This window comes from Vicia villosa, unplaced genomic scaffold (genome assembly GCF_029867415.1).
Source record: "Vicia villosa cultivar HV-30 ecotype Madison, WI unplaced genomic scaffold, Vvil1.0 ctg.000286F_1_1, whole genome shotgun sequence".
In the NCBI taxonomy this organism is placed as follows: domain Eukaryota; kingdom Viridiplantae; phylum Streptophyta; class Magnoliopsida; order Fabales; family Fabaceae; genus Vicia; species Vicia villosa.
The window spans coordinates 768480-788084 of NW_026705122.1; the positions used below are offsets into that span (position 1 = coordinate 768480).

General features: G+C 34.9%; 2 protein-coding genes across 2 annotated transcripts; one reads left to right on the forward strand and one right to left on the reverse strand.

Annotated features, from left to right (window-relative positions):
• Positions 1–1067: 1067 nt before the first annotated feature.
• Positions 1068–6503, reverse strand: LOC131626398 (mRNA cap guanine-N7 methyltransferase 1-like). The gene is made up of 13 exons (XM_058897213.1): positions 6237–6503; positions 5726–5865; positions 5557–5625; positions 5401–5472; positions 4885–4986; positions 4348–4404; positions 3698–3836; positions 3463–3527; positions 3292–3342; positions 2197–2259; positions 1976–2099; positions 1580–1641; positions 1068–1488 (listed from the first exon to the last, which is right to left on the reverse strand). Exons 1-13 carry the CDS (start codon positions 6310–6312, stop codon positions 1387–1389), a joined length of 1122 nt encoding a protein of 373 aa, XP_058753196.1. The 5' UTR covers positions 6313–6503; the 3' UTR covers positions 1068–1386.
• Positions 6504–7557: 1054 nt separating this feature from the next.
• On the forward strand, positions 7558–19340 carry LOC131626409 (zinc finger BED domain-containing protein RICESLEEPER 2-like). Its single transcript, XM_058897224.1, has 7 exons — positions 7558–7782; positions 7939–8037; positions 8816–9194; positions 17135–18406; positions 18452–18820; positions 18906–18989; positions 19073–19340. The coding sequence occupies exons 1-6, from the start codon at positions 7558–7560 to the stop codon at positions 18959–18961; spliced, it is 2400 nt and encodes a 799-aa protein (XP_058753207.1). The 3' UTR covers positions 18962–18989; positions 19073–19340.
• Positions 19341–19605: the final 265 nt, after the last annotated feature.

Consider the following 19605-nt stretch of genomic DNA (forward strand, 5'->3'; position numbering starts at 1 on the left):
TGTTGTGAATTCATATGTAATATGTAAGTGGACATTCAAAAATGAATGATGTAGAAACGTTTCATAATGAAAAAATTGTGCAAATTCTACAAGTGAGGACTAGAAACAAAGCTTACCCTATTTATAAGCTTTCAAGACTATTTTATAATATTATTTTATTGAATTGCATATTAAATATTTATTGGGACTTTACACCTTCGCTCTAATAGATGACACAAAGAGTTTGATTATTTATTTTTTTTAAGTATTATTTAGATATGCATGAAGTGGGTTGGGCAGTTTGGTCTGCACTATGGAACTTTCACATTAGACCATGTGCAATGGGTGTGTTTAGTTGAACTCAACATGCAAAATCTCTTCCAATGGATGTTTAGAGTAGTGTTGAGTGTGAGGTGGAAGAGAGAGAAAATGATATGGAGTGTTGGGAGTTGAAAAAGTGGGTGTTGAGTGTTGAAACCATTGTAAATGGTCTTAGAAACTACTAGATTTTTAGAATTTTTACCTTAAATTTTTTTTAAACGAAATAATATATTTGATTAAGTAGTTAAATACAGTCATATGATTAAACATATTTAAAAATTATGTTAAATACAAAATAAAATTTTACAATATGAAAAATCTTAATAAATTATACATAAAAAAATTTAATTATTTTTTATTTATGTGAATAATACATTATAAAAAGTATTATATAAAATTATTTGTATATATTATTTATGATTAATCATTAAATTTATAATCCATATAAGAGTTGATCAATGTAAATTTCAATTATTAATTTACTATTTAGTCTATAATTTATAAAATCTAAGAACTTTTTATTCAATATCAAGTCCAAAAAAGTTTTAATTATATATTCTCTAAAAATATAAATTTTTAAAATCATATTATATTTTACCATATTAATTTTTTTTTCTTCGATGGTCCTATGTTAATCAACTTCATTCATATTTTCATGATTATGAATCTTTGTAATATGAATTGAACTATATATGTTGTGTTACTTGAGTCCTAATTAAAAATATATATGTTCTACAACTTAGTAATTACTATAAGATGAATAAATATAAGGGAAAATTTAGAAGAAAAAAATATATAAATACATATATGATACATGTCTATATATGTCGTCATGGAAAACTAAATAAATAATTGTGATATTCTTTTTACTTATGTTTTACTTTTCATGATTTTTAACTTACACTTTCTAGGGCAGAAAATTCTCTTCAACCATTTATTGCCAACTTACAACATTCAACAAAAGATTGTGAGATATATGGTACTGGCTCATGGCAAATTGCCAGTGAAGGTTGGCTTCATACCCTCTGCGGTTTGATTTCCTTTCTCGAAAAGCAAGTCACTAGTTTATTTGTTTTGTGTTAGTCGTCAATAGTCATAGCCATTAATAAACATTATGTCGTCCTCTGTAATATGCATCAATCCTCGGTCTTTTTTGCTGCTAGCTTGGTTTTTGTCAGGTTGGCCTCGCTGTTAGTTCAGAAAGAAAACCGAATTTAGCTAGCAAATTTTGACAAATGCTGGCATTATCAGCATGAAATGAACTAGCCAACACAATTACCTTTCTCAATACAAATGACATGTATAAATATGCTGCTTCCCATTCATCCGTTGACAGTGTACCTAATATAAATATAAAAGATTTCAAAAACTGACAGGGAAATGTAATAATCTTTAATCTGCACCTTAATATATAAAGGAAACTTCAACATAATTATCAATTTTAGTCACACATTTTTCTGTATAAAATTTCATTTTAACAGTACAGTTCTTTTGTAAATTTAAATTTAAAAACATATATCATGAATATTGAAATTTGGACACTATTAAGAAACTGAAATAAGCAAAGGGAATTAAGACGAATATGATACAAAAGCAGAAGAATGACAAGTTAATGACAGTCTTTCCTCTTTTAAAATTTAATAGAAAATGAAACAGCACAGTTACGAAGGGTTACCCTGATCTTGGTTGCCATCCCCCAATGCACCAAGTCTTCGCATGAGCTCCACAAATTCCGGTCGTTTCATATACTCGTGAACAAATTCATGCGAGTTCTTTGCGAAAACAAGCTCAAAATCATACTGCAAATTATAATCAAACTCCAATGTGAAACCCACAAACTTTAATTTTAGCCGTTGAATACGTCAATTTAATAGTTTTGCAGGCAATAATACATACCTCTTCGGCTAATGACTTGAATACGTCAAAGGGTACAATCCATTCAGGACAATCAACAGCATCCTGCAACAAAAAGCAATGTTTTAAATAGTGCATATAAGTCTTAAAAATAAGGGTGTTATGGAAAAATAAAAAATAAAAAAACTACATTGGAAACAATTCGAACTCGATAAATCGTCCACCGAGCTTGTTTTCTTAATTAAATAAACTAACCTAAACTTGAGATTGAACTTGATTATTTTAACGAGTCAAGTTCAAGCCTTGACATTTTGAAAGAAAAAAAAGCTCTCTCCCCAGAAACAAAGAGAAGACTCGTAGATCCTCTGTCTTTGTAGTTACGGCCTCAGTGTCACAACAATGTTAAAATGTATTTTAATTTAGGCAAAAAAACTCTATAATTTTTGTTTTTATTACATGTATCTTTGGTAAATTGTAGTCAATGGTCATTATAGCTATACATTAATGAGGAATTATTAATGTATTTTTTACAAATATTCTATATATGTTTCTTTTATTAATTTTATTAACATACCTAAGCTATGTCATTTCTTGAATTTTAAATATTTCATTTCTCATATCATTGTAGTATCATATCCATGATTGTACTACATATATATGGGCTTCATTGTAATCTACTCATAAATTGATGATAATGATTTCCTAGTCATTGTTTTTTATTTATAATAAGTAAATACATAGAACTCTATTGAGACATAGAGTAATAAATTAATTTTGAAATTTCTTTTTTATAGTGGCGAATAATATATGAATTTTTTTTAGCTAGGCTCATTTAAATAAATGAGTCCAGGTTAAACTCTGCTCCTTTTAACAAGCTAAACTCGAGCTTTTAGTTAGACTCACTTGAAAAATGTTAGTACTTAGACCCGTTTAAATAAATGACTTAGTCAAAAATCTGCAAGAGTTAAAGGGTTATGAACAAGTAACAAATGTGCTGCTGAATGATAACTTAATATGTTAGTGTAGTGGTCATACATCTTACATTAGTTTGACATACAATCTCACGATCAGCCTCGTGTTATGGGAAAACAGCTATTAGATGCTTAGAAAAATGAGAAGAGTAAAAAGAAATGATACCTCCAAATGGAACGTGTACTTGGTTCCAAAGGGGCTGGAAGATTTAAATTTCTGAATCACAGGAGAAATTTGGTTAGATGTAGAACTCACAAAATCACTCCCACAATTGTACAAGTTCCACACATTATAAAAGAAAATGATGAAGCAAGAGGATCAGGAGAACAAAATTACCTTATCAGAAAATTCTTTGTCAAAACGGATCCAGTAGACACTGTTGCCAAAAGTCAATCCTTCAGCTGCATATTCACATCAAATTTCCATTAGATTTGTTTTAGAAAACAACAATCACAATGTCTTATCTAACTAAATGAGGTCCGCTACATAGATCAATGGATGTTAGATAATTTCATCAACGACTAAGTTTATTTTGAAAGAATGGTAATTAGAATTTAAGTGCATCAAAAACCTTCTCTAAGCTTCTTGATAATCACATTGGCATCTGGCATAGTTCCAATGAAAATGCCTCCGGGACGAAGTAAAGCCGACACATTAGCCAATGCTCGCCGAGCACGTGCCTCTGTAGACCAGGAGTAATGCAATGCAAACTGCAGCATTTAAAATGTTTATCAGATTAGAAATAAACACTTTCAAGATGCAACAAGTTTGTAATTGGTATGTCGTGAGCTAAAAGAGATTAAACAGTAAGGCAATATTGCAAAAACACTTGAGAATCTAGATGCAAAAAGTGTAATAAAAGAAATACATACGGATTTTTAACAAGAAAACATGATCCAAAAGTTGATGCAGAAAACAAGGTAGTTTCTAGGAGAGAGCACTTCTAAAGAGATCACATTTTATAGTAGTATACATCGGTTTCAGCCAGTGTTGTCGATGGTGGATGGCAGTCCATGGCGGAGAGCCAAAATCCCGCCATATCGGCCACTTTGCGGTGCTGTTATAGCGGAAAAACCCGCAATATCGGCCGATATTTACCATTGCGGCGAGCCCAAAAACTGCCATGTATAACCGCCATAGCGGCCATGGCGCCGCTATTTGATAACATTACTTTCAGCATAAATACGATAATCTATATTAACACAAGAGTGCATCATTTACCTGGCAACTACAGATATCAAAAGGAGCATCGTCTGCAAGAACTTTGTCTAAGCGAACCTGAAATTGTAAATGACATGAACAACAACGCCTACTTTTAACATCTTAACAAATACAGAAATTATTATTGAAGCTGAATATCACTTTCTCTGCATTACTTATCATTTAAGTTTTCTGGTTTTGAAATTTCAATGTCAAGAGGTATGGGAGTATAGTATGCTAACAACACTTGTGATGGCAGAAGAAAAGCAGAAACAGAAAAAGAAAGAAAATTTATCGAGAATGAGACAAAACACATTTATGTTCATTTTGATTCAAATGATTTGAGGAAAATGAATTTAAAGAAAGAGAAAAAGTTGTGAATCTAATATTCCCCCATCTATTTTCAGTTTTTCACAGTATCTTCCAATTTTCATACCCTTCTCAATTTGTTCCCAAACAAACCATCAATGTCCTTAACAAAATACAGAGATGAAACGTAAACTTCAAAACATTAAGTGATAAGTATAAAGCTATTTTTTTCCATGAAATATTAATCACCTCGTAACAATCTCCACACATGAGGCGAGCAGGAAATGAAAACTTTTTACGTCGTTGATGATGGTCAGCATCACCATTGTAACGGGTACGGCAATCTTTGATCTGCAGGGATGGTTGAACTCAGATTACAAATATAACACAATTACAACTAGTTTGGAAAAATAAGGTATACAATGTTTCCTAAAATTAGGGGAATATAAAATTATAATAGAAAATTTACTGCCACTAGTAAGAACATAAAAAATATGTATCAGTGTACTACGAACAATTTAATGTCTTGTTATTGTCGTTTGAAGAAATTGAAATTAAAATAAGATGTAGTCAGCAGCAAGATTTTGTGAATAATATTTCGCAAAATATAAGGCTAAGTTTAAAGTATATCCTTAATTGTTGCGCAGAAATGACTTGAATGATTGTGTTGAATGTTTTTTCCGATCGAATATAGTATGATTAGATGGTAATGATTGTATAAACAACCAGATAGGGAAAACCAGCGCAGAAAAGTTTAAAACTTACTGAACCGTCAGCAATGTCAATACCAACATAATATCCAATTTTCGCCTTGTCCCATTTGATAAGATCACCACCCTAGTGAAACCAAAATACGAAAGCAGCGATAAGAAACTAAGAATGAGTTGCAGTATATAAACAACAGCTGAAAACCATCAACACCTTGCCACATGCAAGGTCGAGTACTGCATCTCCTCGGCGAGCGTAAAGCTGAATTAAGACACTCTTAATCTGTTAAATAACAAAATTGAAAAAACCATTAATAAAAAATCATCTAATACCACGGTGACAGTGATGGCAAAATCATATATTACGGAAAATACACGTATACCCAATTATTAAGTTTCTTCAAATGAATAATTGGGCTAGCTTCTCGTTCTTCCAGGGTCTGGTTTGATCTTGCACTGTAATGATCAGCTACTTTCTGAGCGAAATTCTTCGTGGTTTCATCCTCCAGGAAATTCGCATCACCTACACACAATAACTCAATCGAAAATAAGCCACAACCCGCACCTGTTTCAGACACCAACCCTGACACACTTTTTTTCAGAGGTATCAAAGCTACGTAGGTTTGATTTACATTAAATTACTAATTCATCAAAGCTCAATGTCATAGTAGTACTTCTTTTTTATCAAATATACTAGCAAAACTGACTATTATTATTATTATTAATTACACAGTGAATCCTTTACTTTTAACTTTACTGTTGAAACTTAACCTAATATTACAAAACAAAAGCTCAAATAAATTGATACGAGACCAATGTTCAAAATAAAGGTGAAATTAGGGAAACCTAGATCGATGCAACAAAAAATCGGCGTTGAAAATGGTGAAATCATACCTTGAGAATTATGTCTAGATTTAGATTGAGGAGGGCCGAATGAAGATGAAGGAGATTCTCGGTAGCCTCGTTTCATTGAGAGAGATGAAGAATCAGAGTATATATATGAAGATTGGGTGTGTGGGTGCTGGTTGTGTAGTAGCAGTGTTTAGGAATTAAATGAAATTAAATATGAAGAAAGTTTAGAAAAGTTGGGTTTTGGTTTAGTTAAAGTTCGAGGAAGAGAAAGGAAAGGGTTCAACGGAAGAGATGGAGAGTGAAAAATAATATCACCAAATTAATCTACAGCGGAGTAATAATAAAATAATAATAAAGATTTACACAGACATTATATATGAAAAAAAAATTGAGAATTTCTCTCTTTACACACCATTGAATTGACCATTTTATCCTCGTGTTTTCGTAGATGGATCCCCAAAAGCACTTATTTTTTATTTAACGTTGTTCTGTTCCGTAGATGCACCTACGGAAGTCTTCCGTATATGCATCTACGGAATAAACCAACAACCAGAAAACCAAAACAGAAGCATTTGTAAACATAAAATACATTTCATTGATTCATTGATTAATCGATATTACACCGAAATTTCAAACAGAAAATTAAGAAAACTAATAGATCTAAGAAATTACAACGGTTAAAACAATGTCATCTAATCCATGCATCATTTGAATGCAATCCATGTCTCATTTCACTTCAACTCGCCAACGTTCCGTTTTTCCGGTCGCGGACGAGGTACTTGTTATAAGCCTCTGGATCATTTTGATTTCTTCTCTGGGTTTGTACTCCCCCTCTAAAAAAGACATGATAGTCCTCTTGAATTAGTCGAAGGAATAGATATTCTAAAACTTCACCGACACGTGTGGTTTGACGGGAGAGAAAATGACATGCTCACCCTTTATGCGGTATTCCGGTTCAGGATCGGGACGCTTCATTGATGTTCGGTGACATCCATCTGGCCTAATGCGAGACATTTTATGTGTTTGTATTGTGTGTTTGTGTTTAGGGTTTGTGCTTGTGTGCAATGCAAACCTAGAAACCCCAAATATATAGAAGCCTTTGGAGTAGGGGTGATCGTATCCGAACCAATCCAAAAGTAAAACCGCAAATCGAACCAATCCAAACCGAAAACCGCAAAAACCGCATTTGGTTTGGATGAATTTGGATGATTTTTGCACTGAACCGCGCGGTTCGGTTCGGTTTGCGGTTTTCATTTTACAAAACCGAACCAAACCAAACTGAACCGCATAATTAACTTAAGTTTTAAATTTCTATAATTAATTTAATATATTTCCATATCCAATTGCACTTGCAGTATTGCACATGACTCACGTGACTCAGTTCCTAGTTCCTATTCAACTTTATTCTCTCACTTACGTTAGGGTTTTTCTTTATCCCTCACTCTCGCTCTCCGCCGTTTCAGCTTCATCTTCTCCCTCTCGGTCTCGCCATCTCACTCAGTCTCGCGGTCTCAACTCTCAAGTCTCATCGTCTCCCTCTTGGTTTCTCGGCGCCATCTCACTCAATTTCGTTTCTGCATCAACAAAGGTGAAAGTGTGAAACTCTATTTTTTTTTCAATTTTCTTTCTAAAAGATTGTGTACATTTCCTCTGCAAAATTTTTCTATTTTTGTTTCTACAATTTCCTTGTATATCTCATCAGCCCAGTTATTTATTTTTTTGTTTCTGCAATTTTTTCCTTCAGATATTAGATATGACTATTATTGATAAGGAAAAGGAAGTGAGTTCTGATGTTGGATCTCATGCTGGTGCTTCCAATTCCATATCGATGACAGAAAATCAGGTACTGAATATGATTTTTATTTGGCATTACGTATTTTAGATTTTGTGGGTGTTGAATCTAATTTTGTGTATGTTTTTAATATTGCTGTAATCATGCTCCCTCACTCTCGCTCTAATCATGCTGGTGCTTCCATATGTTTTTAATTTTGCTGTCTTTCCCAAAAGCATATTGTGAAAGTTTTGTAATGTGCACCAGAAAGATAGAAATTCAAGATAGAAATGAATTAGTAGTAACATTTAATTATTAATTAATTAATAGTTATAGTATGAAAGTTAATGATAATTGTTAGAGTCAATTTTAGAGACTAAGTTACAGTAAGGTAATGATAATTGTTTGCAGTGTTTATGTATCTTTTTCTTTCTTCTTTGCGAGTGGATTTCTTCTACTGCACCGATTTGTTTTGTTAGGAAAGATTGTATCTCTGCCATTCATGAATGAATCTATACAAAATTATTCACCTAGCTTGTTATGATTATTTATTTTTTTATTCACCTGCTATTATAATTATTTATTTAGTGGTGATGCTAATACTTACTCATTTGAACAAATTATGATTATTTATTTTTTTATTCACCTGCTTTTGTATAAACTGTTCTTAGTATTCACCTGCTTTTGTATAATCTATTCTTAGTGAAAAAATTATGATTATTTATTTAGTGATCATGCTAATACTTAACTAATATTGAATGAATACATAAACTAAAATAATTAGTTTCAATGAATGAATAAATATAATGACAACAGAGCCATAATAATTTTTTGTTCATCATATTTGCAGGCTGAAAATAATCCATCATCAATGCCTACAACAGAACCACTACCTCAAACTATTGATCAAGGTGACAAAGATCAATGTGGCAATGTTGAAAACATCAAGAAAAGGAAAGTCGGGGAAGCATCTACAAAGACAAAGGATGTTTCTAATGCTGATGAGCCAGGTAAAAAAAAACCTTGTAGGCCTAAATCTTGGGTTTGGGAGCATTTTGACAAAGTAGATGGTAGGGTTGTGTGTAAGTGGTGTAAAAATACATCTTATGCTGCTGATTCACACAGAAATGGAACCTCCAATTTATCAAATCATTTAAGAATACAATGTAAAAAATTTCCCAAAAATCTTGATCCTACCCAAACTGTTCTTAGTGTTCAAGATAATAAAGGTGTGAATACAAGATTACACTCAAAGATGTTTTTGATTCATGGCAAACTCAAATAAGCATTCAAACAACAAGACGGAAGCAGAAAACTTAAAGAAAAGCAAGCATTGATCACTCATAGGTCAACCCATTATGATTATATGTTTAAAGGTTGACTCAACACAAGCAAAACAAGAAGAATGCAGAAAAGCAGCAGTTAGGTCGACCTACCATCAACCCAGGTCGACCTAAAATGGAGAAAAATTCATATACTCCTGCCAGGTCGACCCACACATCATTTAGGTCGACCTAAATTGATGAATTCTACATACCAGCCTGTTAGGTCGACCTACACATCAACTAGGTCGACCTAATCTGTGAAAATGTCCCCAGAATGCATCAGAAGAGGATTCTGGTCGACCTACTCCTTCAACAGGTCGACCTAACTGGGAGCAAAATTCTGCAAGCTCTGTTAGGTCGACCTAAGCACTACAAGTGGTCGACCTAACTGATCAAGAAAGTTCAAAGATCAGTTTCTCTTGGTTCTAACTGTTATGCAATCATATATATTGTGCAAGGGTAATTATTCAAGCAACATCAACGACTGAAAGATACACAAACGCTTCTCATCTTCGTTCTTCATCATCTCCAACACAATTACACATAATCATTCTTGCGTTGCGGGTTAGTGATGAGTTCGATAACGTCCATGGAACGGAATTGAAGATTCCTAGTGGGTGAAGGTTTGTGGGGTTTGTTGGTGAATAAAATCTGCGGGTTTTGTCCTCCACGACGGGTGGTTCTTGGGGGTTTTTATCAAGAGGCGTTCATTGAGGATTCGGCTGAATGTAACGATTGAGGAACGGGGAGTTCAAGGAATCAAGACACTGCAGAAGGGAATCAAAGTGAAGCTCTTGGATAACCTTGATCTGGCTCAAGATTAAGGGGGAAGAAGATTCAAAGGATCGACATAATTGGTTTATCGTTTATCGCTTTGTTATCTTCTTTGTATATACTACTTTCAACATTAATGAAAGATTACCCAATTTCAATTTGGAATTGGGGGCAGACGTAGTCGTAGCGAGGACGATCGACGAACTGCCTAAACAAATATTGTGTTCTTGTCGCTTTTACTTTTTCATTTACATTCTGTTCATAATTGGTATAATTGCTAAATTGATCAATGATTCAAGTGTTAAAATTGTGAATTAAAAGTTCTGCATAAACATCACAATTCACCACATCGTGAATTAGCATCAATTTGAATATTGTCACCAAGTGTTTGTCTATTTGCTTAATTCACCTTACTGCATTGTAAATCAAAGTTTGTCAATCTAGAAGTTAATTGATTTTCAGTTGTGACAAGTATTGATTCGATAGCATATCTCCTTATCCGGAATTTCGAATATCTTGTGGTTTTGTAACACATATAACCCTTTGCAATAGCGGTCCGGAATAGACGCAAGTCGATTCAGAACCGCTTTCGCTATAGTTTGTAAAAATCCCGGAAAAACTGTGTTGGATCTATTCACCCCCCCTCTAGATCCTTAGGCCAGCGTCTAACAAGTGGCATCAAGAGCTCTGGTTTATTCCGTGCTACGTGAAACACTTATTGGAAAGATGGCTTCCGGACCTAAAGGGGCTCATAATAGAGCTCCAGTTTTCAACGGCGAAAACTACGGCTATTGGAAGGATTGTATGTGTGTCCATATCAATGCAATTGATAGGAACATCTGGACAGCTATTTTCAATGGTCCATTCCAGATCACCATGACAAATGCAGCTGGTGCAGTTGTTCCAAAACCAGAAGATACTTGGAATGCTGAAGATGAAAAGAAATATGCATACGATTGGAAAGCGAGAAACATTCTAATCTCAGCTCTAGGAGTTGATGAATACTATCGCGTTTCCCATTGTAGATCAGCTAAAGCTATGTGGGACACATTGCAAGTTGCCCACGAGGGAACGGATGATGTCAAACTAGCTAGGATCAATACGCTAACTCAAGAGTTCGAACTTTTTCACATGGAAGATGGTGAAACCATCGAAAGCATGCAGAAAAGATTCGTTCACCTGAAAAATCGATTGAATTCTCTTGATAGACCTGTTTCCAATGCAGTTGCTACTAACAAAATCTTAAGGTGTTTGAACAGGGAATGGCAACCCAAAGTTACAGCAATTAAGGAAGCAAATGATCTCAACACTTTAGACATTACCACTCTTTTTGGTAAACTAGAGGAACATGAACAGCATCTTAAATGCCTTGACATGCATGAGAAGAGGACAAAGAAAGAAAAGAACATGGAGAAAGAGGTAGAGAAGAAGTCAATAGCTCTAAAAGCTTCGAGCTCCAAGACCTCAAAACGAGAGCCAAAGGATAGTGACACAAGTGATGACGAAGACTCCGATGATGAGGAAATGGGACTGTTTGTGCGAAGATACAACAAATATCTAAAGAAAAATGGAGCAAAACATTCCGACAAAGGCTTGATCAACTATAGAAAGCAATCAAACATGTTCAAACAAGATGACGACAACAAAGGAAAGATCAAAGGTCTTTGCTTCAATTGTGGGAAAGCCGGCCACTACAAACCGGATTGTCCATATCTTAAGAAAGAAAAGGAGAAGAACCAAAGCAAAGGTCATAACAAATCTAAAAGAGCTTACATAGCATGGGAAAGTGATTCATCTAGTGAAAGCTCATCAAGCGATGAAGAAGAATCAGCAAACCTATGTTTCATGGCTCATCAAAACAAGAAAAAGAAAGCTGAAAAGTGTCTTGACATTGCCGAAAGGTTGTGGTTCCTTGATAGTGGATGTTCAAGACACATGACTGGAGACCTATCTCTTTTCGTTGAGTTTCAAGCAAAGAAAAAGGGGTATGTCACCTACGGAGATAACAATCGGGGAGCCATACTTGGTAAAGGAAGTGTAGGTAACCCTTCTACCACTACTATAACTGATGTGCTGCTAGTAGAAGGTCTTAAACATAATCTTTTAAGTATAAGTCAATTGTGCGACAAAGATTTTAAAGTAATGTTTACAAATTCTGGATGCACAATAGAACATACTAAGAAAAGAGACATTATGTTTAAGGGCTTAAGAGTAAACAACATCTACATGCTAAACTTGGATGAGGTATCTAAGTCTAGTACCAAGTGTCTAGTTGCTCTAGGCGATGACTCATGGCTTTGGCATAGACGTCTCGCCCACATAAATTTTGACTTACTAAATAAAGTTGTCTCAAAAGATTTAGTAATCGGCTTACCCAAAATGAAGTTTTCAAAAGATCATCTATGTGATGCTTGTCAAAAGGGAAAGCAAACAAAAATCTCTTTTAAATCTAAGAACGTGGTTTCAACATCACGTCCTCTTGAACTACTTCACATGGATCTCTTTGGCCCTTCAAGGACTAAAAGCATAGGTGGAAACACCTATGGTTTTGTCATTGTCGATGATTACTCGAGATTTTGTTGGACAATCTTTCTACCTAGTAAGGATCAAAATTTTCCAGCTTTCACACAATTTGCAAGATTATGTCAAAACAAAATGAACAACAAAATAGTTGCAATTCGAAGTGATCACGGTGGAGAGTTTGAAAACTTTCTTTTTGAAAAATATTGTGATAAACATGGAATTGAGCATAACTTTTCAGCTCCTAGAACACCTCAACAAAACGGAGTAGTTGAACGTAAAAATCGGGTTCTAGAGGAGCTGGCAAGAACAATGCTAAATGAGAGTAATTTACCAAAGTATTTCTGGGCTGACGCGATTAGTACAGCATGTTATGTTTTGAATAGGATAATAATACGTCCTATACTGAACAAAACTCCATATGAATTACTAAAAGGTAGAAAACCAAATGTATCTCATCTCCATGTATTCGGTTGCAAGTGTTTTGTTTTGAACAATGGTAAGGATAATCTTGGCAAATTCGATGCTAAAGCTGATGAGGGCATATTCCTAGGTTACTCACAATCCAGCAAAGCATATCGGATATATAATAAGATATTACTTATAGTAGAAGAGTCAGTACACGTTTCTTTTGATGAATCTTATGCAAAATATGTCGAGAAAGGTCTTTCATTTAATGGTGCAGGTCCATCCACTGAAGACATTATCAAGGATAAGGAAGATGAGAATGAAAGTATCGTAAAGAAAGATGCTGAGAGAGAGAAAGATGAGTCTCACAATGAAAATGAAAGAGAAAGCATCTCAAACAATGAAGAACTTCCCAAGGCCTGGACAAATGTGAAAGACCATCCAATTGACAATATAATAGGGGACATCTCAAGGGGCGTTACAACACGCTCAAAGATAAGTAACTTCTGTCATCATTTTGCTTTTGTTTCACAAGTTGAGCCGAAAAACGCTAAGGATGCATTACTTGATGAGCATTGGCTAATGGCCATGCAAGAAGAATTAAACCAATTTAAACGGAATGATGTTTGGGACTTAGTCCCTCATCCGGGAGATCATCAAGTAATAGGCACTAGATGGGTTTTTCGTAACAAACTTGATGAAAACGGTGTTATTACTAGAAACAAAGCTAGATTAGTTGCCCAAGGTTATAATCAAGAGGAAGGTATTGATTATGAAGAGACATACGCTCCTGTAGCACGTCTCGAAGCTATTCGCCTCTTACTTGCTTATGCTTGTTCTAAAGACTTCAAACTATTCCAAATGGATGTTAAGAGTGCCTTTCTAAATGGCTATATTAATGAAGAAGTCTATGTTGCTCAGCCACCCGGCTTTGAGAATTACATGTATCCAACTCATGTCTATAAGCTGAAACGTGCTCTATACGGTCTTAAACAAGCCCCTCGGGCTTGGTATGAACGTTTGAGCAAATTTCTCCTTAGTCAAGGGTACTCTAGAGGTAAAGTTGACACTACTCTCTTTATTAAAAGAAAAGATGAGGATATTCTCTTAGTCCAAATTTATGTAGATGATATTATATTTGGGTCGCCTAATGCAAAACTTGTCAAAGACTTTTCTAAGCTTATGCATAGTGAATTTGAGATGAGTCTCATGGGTGAGCTAAATTTCTTCCTTGGCCTACAAATCAAGCAACTCAGTCATGGAACGTTTGTGAATCAAACTAAATATTGTACGGAGCTGCTCAAAAGATTTGGAATGAGTGAAGCAAAGGAAATTGACACACCTATGGCAACAAATACAAATCTAGACAAAGATGAGAAAGGTAAAGAGGTTGATGTGAAATTATACCGAGGAATGATAGGTTCACTATTGTATCTTACTGCCTCAAGACCAGACATTATGTTTAGTGTGTGTATGTGTGCAAGATATCAATCTTGCCCAAAAGAATCTCACTTGAAAGCTGTCAAAAGAATTCTGCGATACTTACGTGGAACTACTACATATGGCCTATGGTATCCAAAAGGAAATGAGTGTCATTTGGTAGGATTCTCCGATTCAGATTTTGCCGGCTGCAAATCCGACAGAAAAAGCACCAGTGGAACGTGTCATCTATTCTCAAACTCATTGATAAGTTGGCATAGTAAGAAACAAGTATCGGTTGCATTATCCACTGCTGAGGCAGAATATGTAGCTGCTGGAAGCTGCTGTGCACAAATATTATGGCTCAAGCAACAACTTCTTGACTTTGGTATTAAGCTTGATCGCATACCTATCATGTGCGACAACACAAGCGCCATAAACTTGAGTAAAAATCCTGTCTTACACTCACGTACCAAACATATTGAAATAAGGCATCACTTTCTACGAGATCATGTAGAGAAAGGAGACGTTACTTTTGAACATGTAGAAAGCAAGAAGCAACTAGCTGACATCTTCACCAAACCTCTAGCAACGGAGCAATACTTCAACATTCGTAGGGAATTAGGGATACTCGATATCTCTAATTTGGGCTAATTACGTTTGTTTTCTCTTAATATTATTTCTTTACCTTATGTATATATATATATATATATATATATCTTTCTTGCTAACATTTTTCTTAGCATAAAGGTAGTGCATCATCAAGCCAGGCGTCATATTGAAAAAGCGGTAACGTAATTGTTGTTCACTTCCAAAAATAATATTGATACTATAATATGCTATCAATTAACATGCTTATAGTGACTTCATGCATAAAAAAAAAAAAAAACTGCTCTTGCTCACATATGTGTCTCATGCTATCATTAACTACCTTTTATCTACTATACTGTACATGCTAGCATTGTTATCTATGGTCCTCTTGTTACTCTTCTATTCTCTTGTTTTCTCTTTTTGATGTTGACAAAGAGGGAGATAGATGCTGGATGTACGGGGGAGCTCTGTTGAGAGACTGCCCTGTTGAGAGATAGATGCTGGATGTACGGGGGAGCTCTGTTGAGTCCTTATCATTTACTTCCAATGCTTAGACAAATGGTTTGCCATCATCAAAAAGGGGGAGTATGTGAATACAAGATTACACTCAAAGATGTTTTTGATTCATGGCAAACTCAAATAAGCATTCAAACAACAAGACGGAAGCAGAAAACTTAAAGAAAAGCAAGCATTGATCACTCATAGGTCAACCCATTATGATTATATGTTTAAAGGTTGACTCAACACAAGCAAAACAAGAAGAATGCAGAAAAGCAGCAGTTAGGTCGACCTACCATCAACCCAGGTCGACCTAAAATGGAGAAAAATTCATATACTCCTGCCAGGTCGACCCACACATCATTTAGGTCGACCTAAATTGATGAATTCTACATACCAGCCTGTTAGGTCGACCTACACATCAACTAGGTCGACCTAATCTGTGAAAATGTCCCCAGAATGCATCAGAAGAGGATTCTGGTCGACCTACTCCTTCAACAGGTCGACCTAACTGGGAGCAAAATTCTGCAAGCTCTGTTAGGTCGACCTAAGCACTACAAGTGGTCGACCTAACTGATCAAGAAAGTTCAAAGATCAGTTTCTCTTGGTTCTAACTGTTATGCAATCATATATATTGTGCAAGGGTAATTATTCAAGCAACATCAACGACTGAAAGATACACAAACGCTTCTCATCTTCGTTCTTCATCATCTCCAACACAATTACACATAATCATTCTTGCGTTGCGGGTTAGTGATGAGTTCGATAACGTCCATGGAACGGAATTGAAGATTCCTAGTGGGTGAAGGTTTGTGGGGTTTGTTGGTGAATAAAATCTGCGGGTTTTGTCCTCCACGACGGGTGGTTCTTGGGGGTTTTTATCAAGAGGCGTTCATTGAGGATTCGGCTGAATGTAACGATTGAGGAACGGGGAGTTCAAGGAATCAAGACACTGCAGAAGGGAATCAAAGTGAAGCTCTTGGATAACCTTGATCTGGCTCAAGATTAAGGGGGAAGAAGATTCAAAGGATCGACATAATTGGTTTATCGTTTATCGCTTTGTTATCTTCTTTGTATATACTACTTTCAACATTAATGAAAGATTACCCAATTTCAATTTGGAATTTGGGGCAGACGTAGTCGTAGCGAGGACGATCGACGAACTGCCTAAACAAATATCGTGTTCTTGTCGCTTTTACTTTTTCATTTACATTTTGTTCATAATTGGTATAATTGCTAAATTGATCAATGATTCAAGTGTTAAAATTGTGAATTAAAAGTTCTGCATAAACATCACAATTCACCACATCGTGAATTAGCATCAATTTGAATATTGTCACCAAGTGTTTGTCTATTTGCTTAATTCACCTTACTGCATTGTAAATCAAAGTTTGTCAATCTAGAAGTTAATTGATTTTCAGTTGTGACAAGTATTGATTCGATAGCATATCTCCTTATCCGGAATTTCGAATATCTTGTGGTTTTGTAACACATATAACCCTTTGCAATAGCGGTCCGGAATAGACGCAAGTCGATTCAGAACCGCTTTCGCTATAGTCTGTAAAAATCCCGGAAAAACTGTGTTGGATCTATTCACCCCCCCTCTAGATCCTTAGGCCAGCGTCTAACAAAAGGAACTAGTAGTACTGGGGTTGTTGCTATTCATTTTGATGGTGATTTGTGTAGACAGGCTTTAGCTAGAATGTTAATTGTGGATGAGCTGCCTTTTTCATTTGTTGAAAATGAAGGATTTCGTTATTTTATGAGTGTTACACAACCTAGATTCGTGCTTCCGGGAAGGATTGCAATTGCTAGGGACTGTTTGAACCTTTACACTAGTGAGAAACATAAGCTGAGAAGCATGTTTACTAAGAAAAATCAAAGTGTCTCCCTAACAACTGATACATGGACATCTGTGCAAAATATTAATTATATGGTTCTTACTGCACATTTCATTGATGAAAATTGGAAGATGCATAAAAGAATTCTAAATTTTTGTCCAATCACGTCTCATAGGGGGGAGGTAGTCGGAAAAAAGATTGAGAAGTGTTTGGAGGGTTGGATGATAGATAAGGTTTTCACCATCACGGTTGATAATGCTAGTTCAAATGATCTTGCTATTGCTTACCTGAAAACTAGAATGGAGGACTGGAATTCACACCCATTAAAAGGGGAGCATTTACATGTTAGGTGTTGTGCTCACATTTTGAACCTTGTTGTTGGCGACGGATTGAAGTTGAAGGACATGCATTCTTCAATTTCCAAAATTAGGATTGCAGTTCGATTTGTTCGTGGGTCAGCTAGTCGTTTGGATAGGTTTAAGGTATGTATTAAAGAAGCTAGGATACAAGACAAGTCTACTGTGCAATATGATTGTCCCACTAGATGGAACTCTACCTACATTATGCTTGAAAGTGCATTGAAGTTTCAAAAGGCATTTAAGAGATTAGGTGAGAAGTGTGTTGAGTATGCAATGTTGGAAGGTGGTGCCCCAAATAATGATGATTGGGAAAATGCTAAGTGTTTTGTGAAATTTCTGAAGTTGTTTTTTGAAATCACTAAGAAAGTGTCAGGTTCAACTTATGTAACATCTTCTACATATTTCTTGGAACATTGTAAGATATTGGATGCATTTAATATTTGGATGGGATGTCACAAAGATGACCCAATACTTGCAAAGATGGCTACCAATATGATAGGTAAATATAGTAAGTATTGGGGGGACGTCTCAAAGATGAATCTATTGGTCTTTATTGCTGTAATTTTTGATCCTCGTCGTAAATTTCAATTTGTTAGCTGGGGATTGCATCAATATTATGAGAAGGAGATTGCTGATTCTTTGTGTGGTAAGGTAAAGGATTTAACTAGAATATTTGAAAGCTATAGTCGGAAAGGCCAAGTAGAAAGTGTTGCACAAGAAGTGGAAGTATTGGAATTTGTTACATCTTCAGAAGTGGATGATAAATTTGAGATGAACATGGATCAAGATCCAAATTTGAGTAAAAATGAAGTGGATTTGTATCTCACAGAGCCTAGGGAGAAGAAAAATCCTGATTTTGACATTTTAAATTGGTGGAAGGTGAATTCTACCAAATACCCTACCCTTGGTCTAATAGCTAGAGATATATTGGCTATGCCAATATCAACTGTTGCTTCAGAGTCTGCTTTTAGCACAGGGGGTAGAGTTCTTAGTAATTATAGGAGCTCTCTTACACCTCACACTGTTGAAGCTTTAATTTGTGCACAAAATTGGTTAAGATCTTCACCTTTGTCAGTTGATATTGAGGAGCATTTGGAAGATTTAGAGAAGCTCGAAGAAGGTATATATGTATATAATTGATTCTATTTTATTCAAATTTAATTGTTTGTTATGTCTAATTTTTGTTATATTTGATACATTCTTAGAATTAGCTCCGATTCCACAATTGAATGAGGGACTTTCTGATATTGAATCTGATTAGTAGATGTGCTTCAAAAGGAAATGAAATGGTATGTTTGATTTTTCAAATTTTTAAATCTTTTTATTCTTAAGTCAATTAATCTGACACAATTTTCTCAATTATGATATGTAGATGGAGTCATGGAGATGGAGACATTGTTACTTTGGTGTAATATGATATGTAGATGGAGTATCAGACTAGATGGAGATGGAGACAATGTAATTTTTTTTGGTATTTTGATATAGACAATGTTAGTGTTGGAGACAATGTAATTTCTTTTAGTATTTTGATATAGACAGTGTTACTGTTAGTGTTACAGTTACAGTGTAATGTAATTGATATAGTCTGATACTTTGATACTTCTTTTGGTATTGAGAAAAGTGGTAAGAGAGGATGTATGTTTTTATTTATTGAATTTGTACTTAAGTAGCTAAATTGTACTACTTGTGTGCTTAAGATTCTGGTTGAACAATGGACCATTGTTTATTTATTATTATATTTTCAGTTCATTCGGTATTATGTGGACATACTTTTGTGTGGTATAATATCATATATTATTTTGATATTGAATTATTTTTCTTTTTCCTTTTATTTCATTTCAGTACATTTTCATTTTATCGTGTAAACTGCAGCCACCGAACCGATCCTAACCGCATTGGTTTGGG

What these genes read in the sequence shown, in the direction of transcription:
- LOC131626398 (XM_058897213.1), bottom strand. Translation starts at nt 6,312, where the DNA reads ATGAAACGAGGCTACCGAGAATCTCCTTCATCTTCATTCGGCCCTCCT. An exon ending in TGTGTGGAGATTGTTACGAG is followed by an intron (nt 4,405 to 4,884) that starts GTGATTAATATT and finishes TTACAATTTCAG; the next exon opens with GTTCGCTTAGACAAAGTTCT. An exon ending in TGTCATTTGTATTGAGAAAG is followed by an intron (nt 1,489 to 1,579) that starts GTAATTGTGTTG and finishes CTGAACTAACAG; the next exon opens with CGAGGCCAACCTGACAAAAA.
- LOC131626409 (XM_058897224.1), top strand. Translation starts at nt 7,558, where the DNA reads ATGACTCACGTGACTCAGTTCCTAGTTCCTATTCAACTTTATTCTCTC. An exon ending in TAGTGTTCAAGATAATAAAG is followed by an intron (nt 9,195 to 17,134) that starts GTGTGAATACAA and finishes GTCTAACAAAAG; the next exon opens with GAACTAGTAGTACTGGGGTT. An exon ending in TCGGAAAGGCCAAGTAGAAA is followed by an intron (nt 18,407 to 18,451) that starts GTGTTGCACAAG and finishes TTACATCTTCAG; the next exon opens with AAGTGGATGATAAATTTGAG.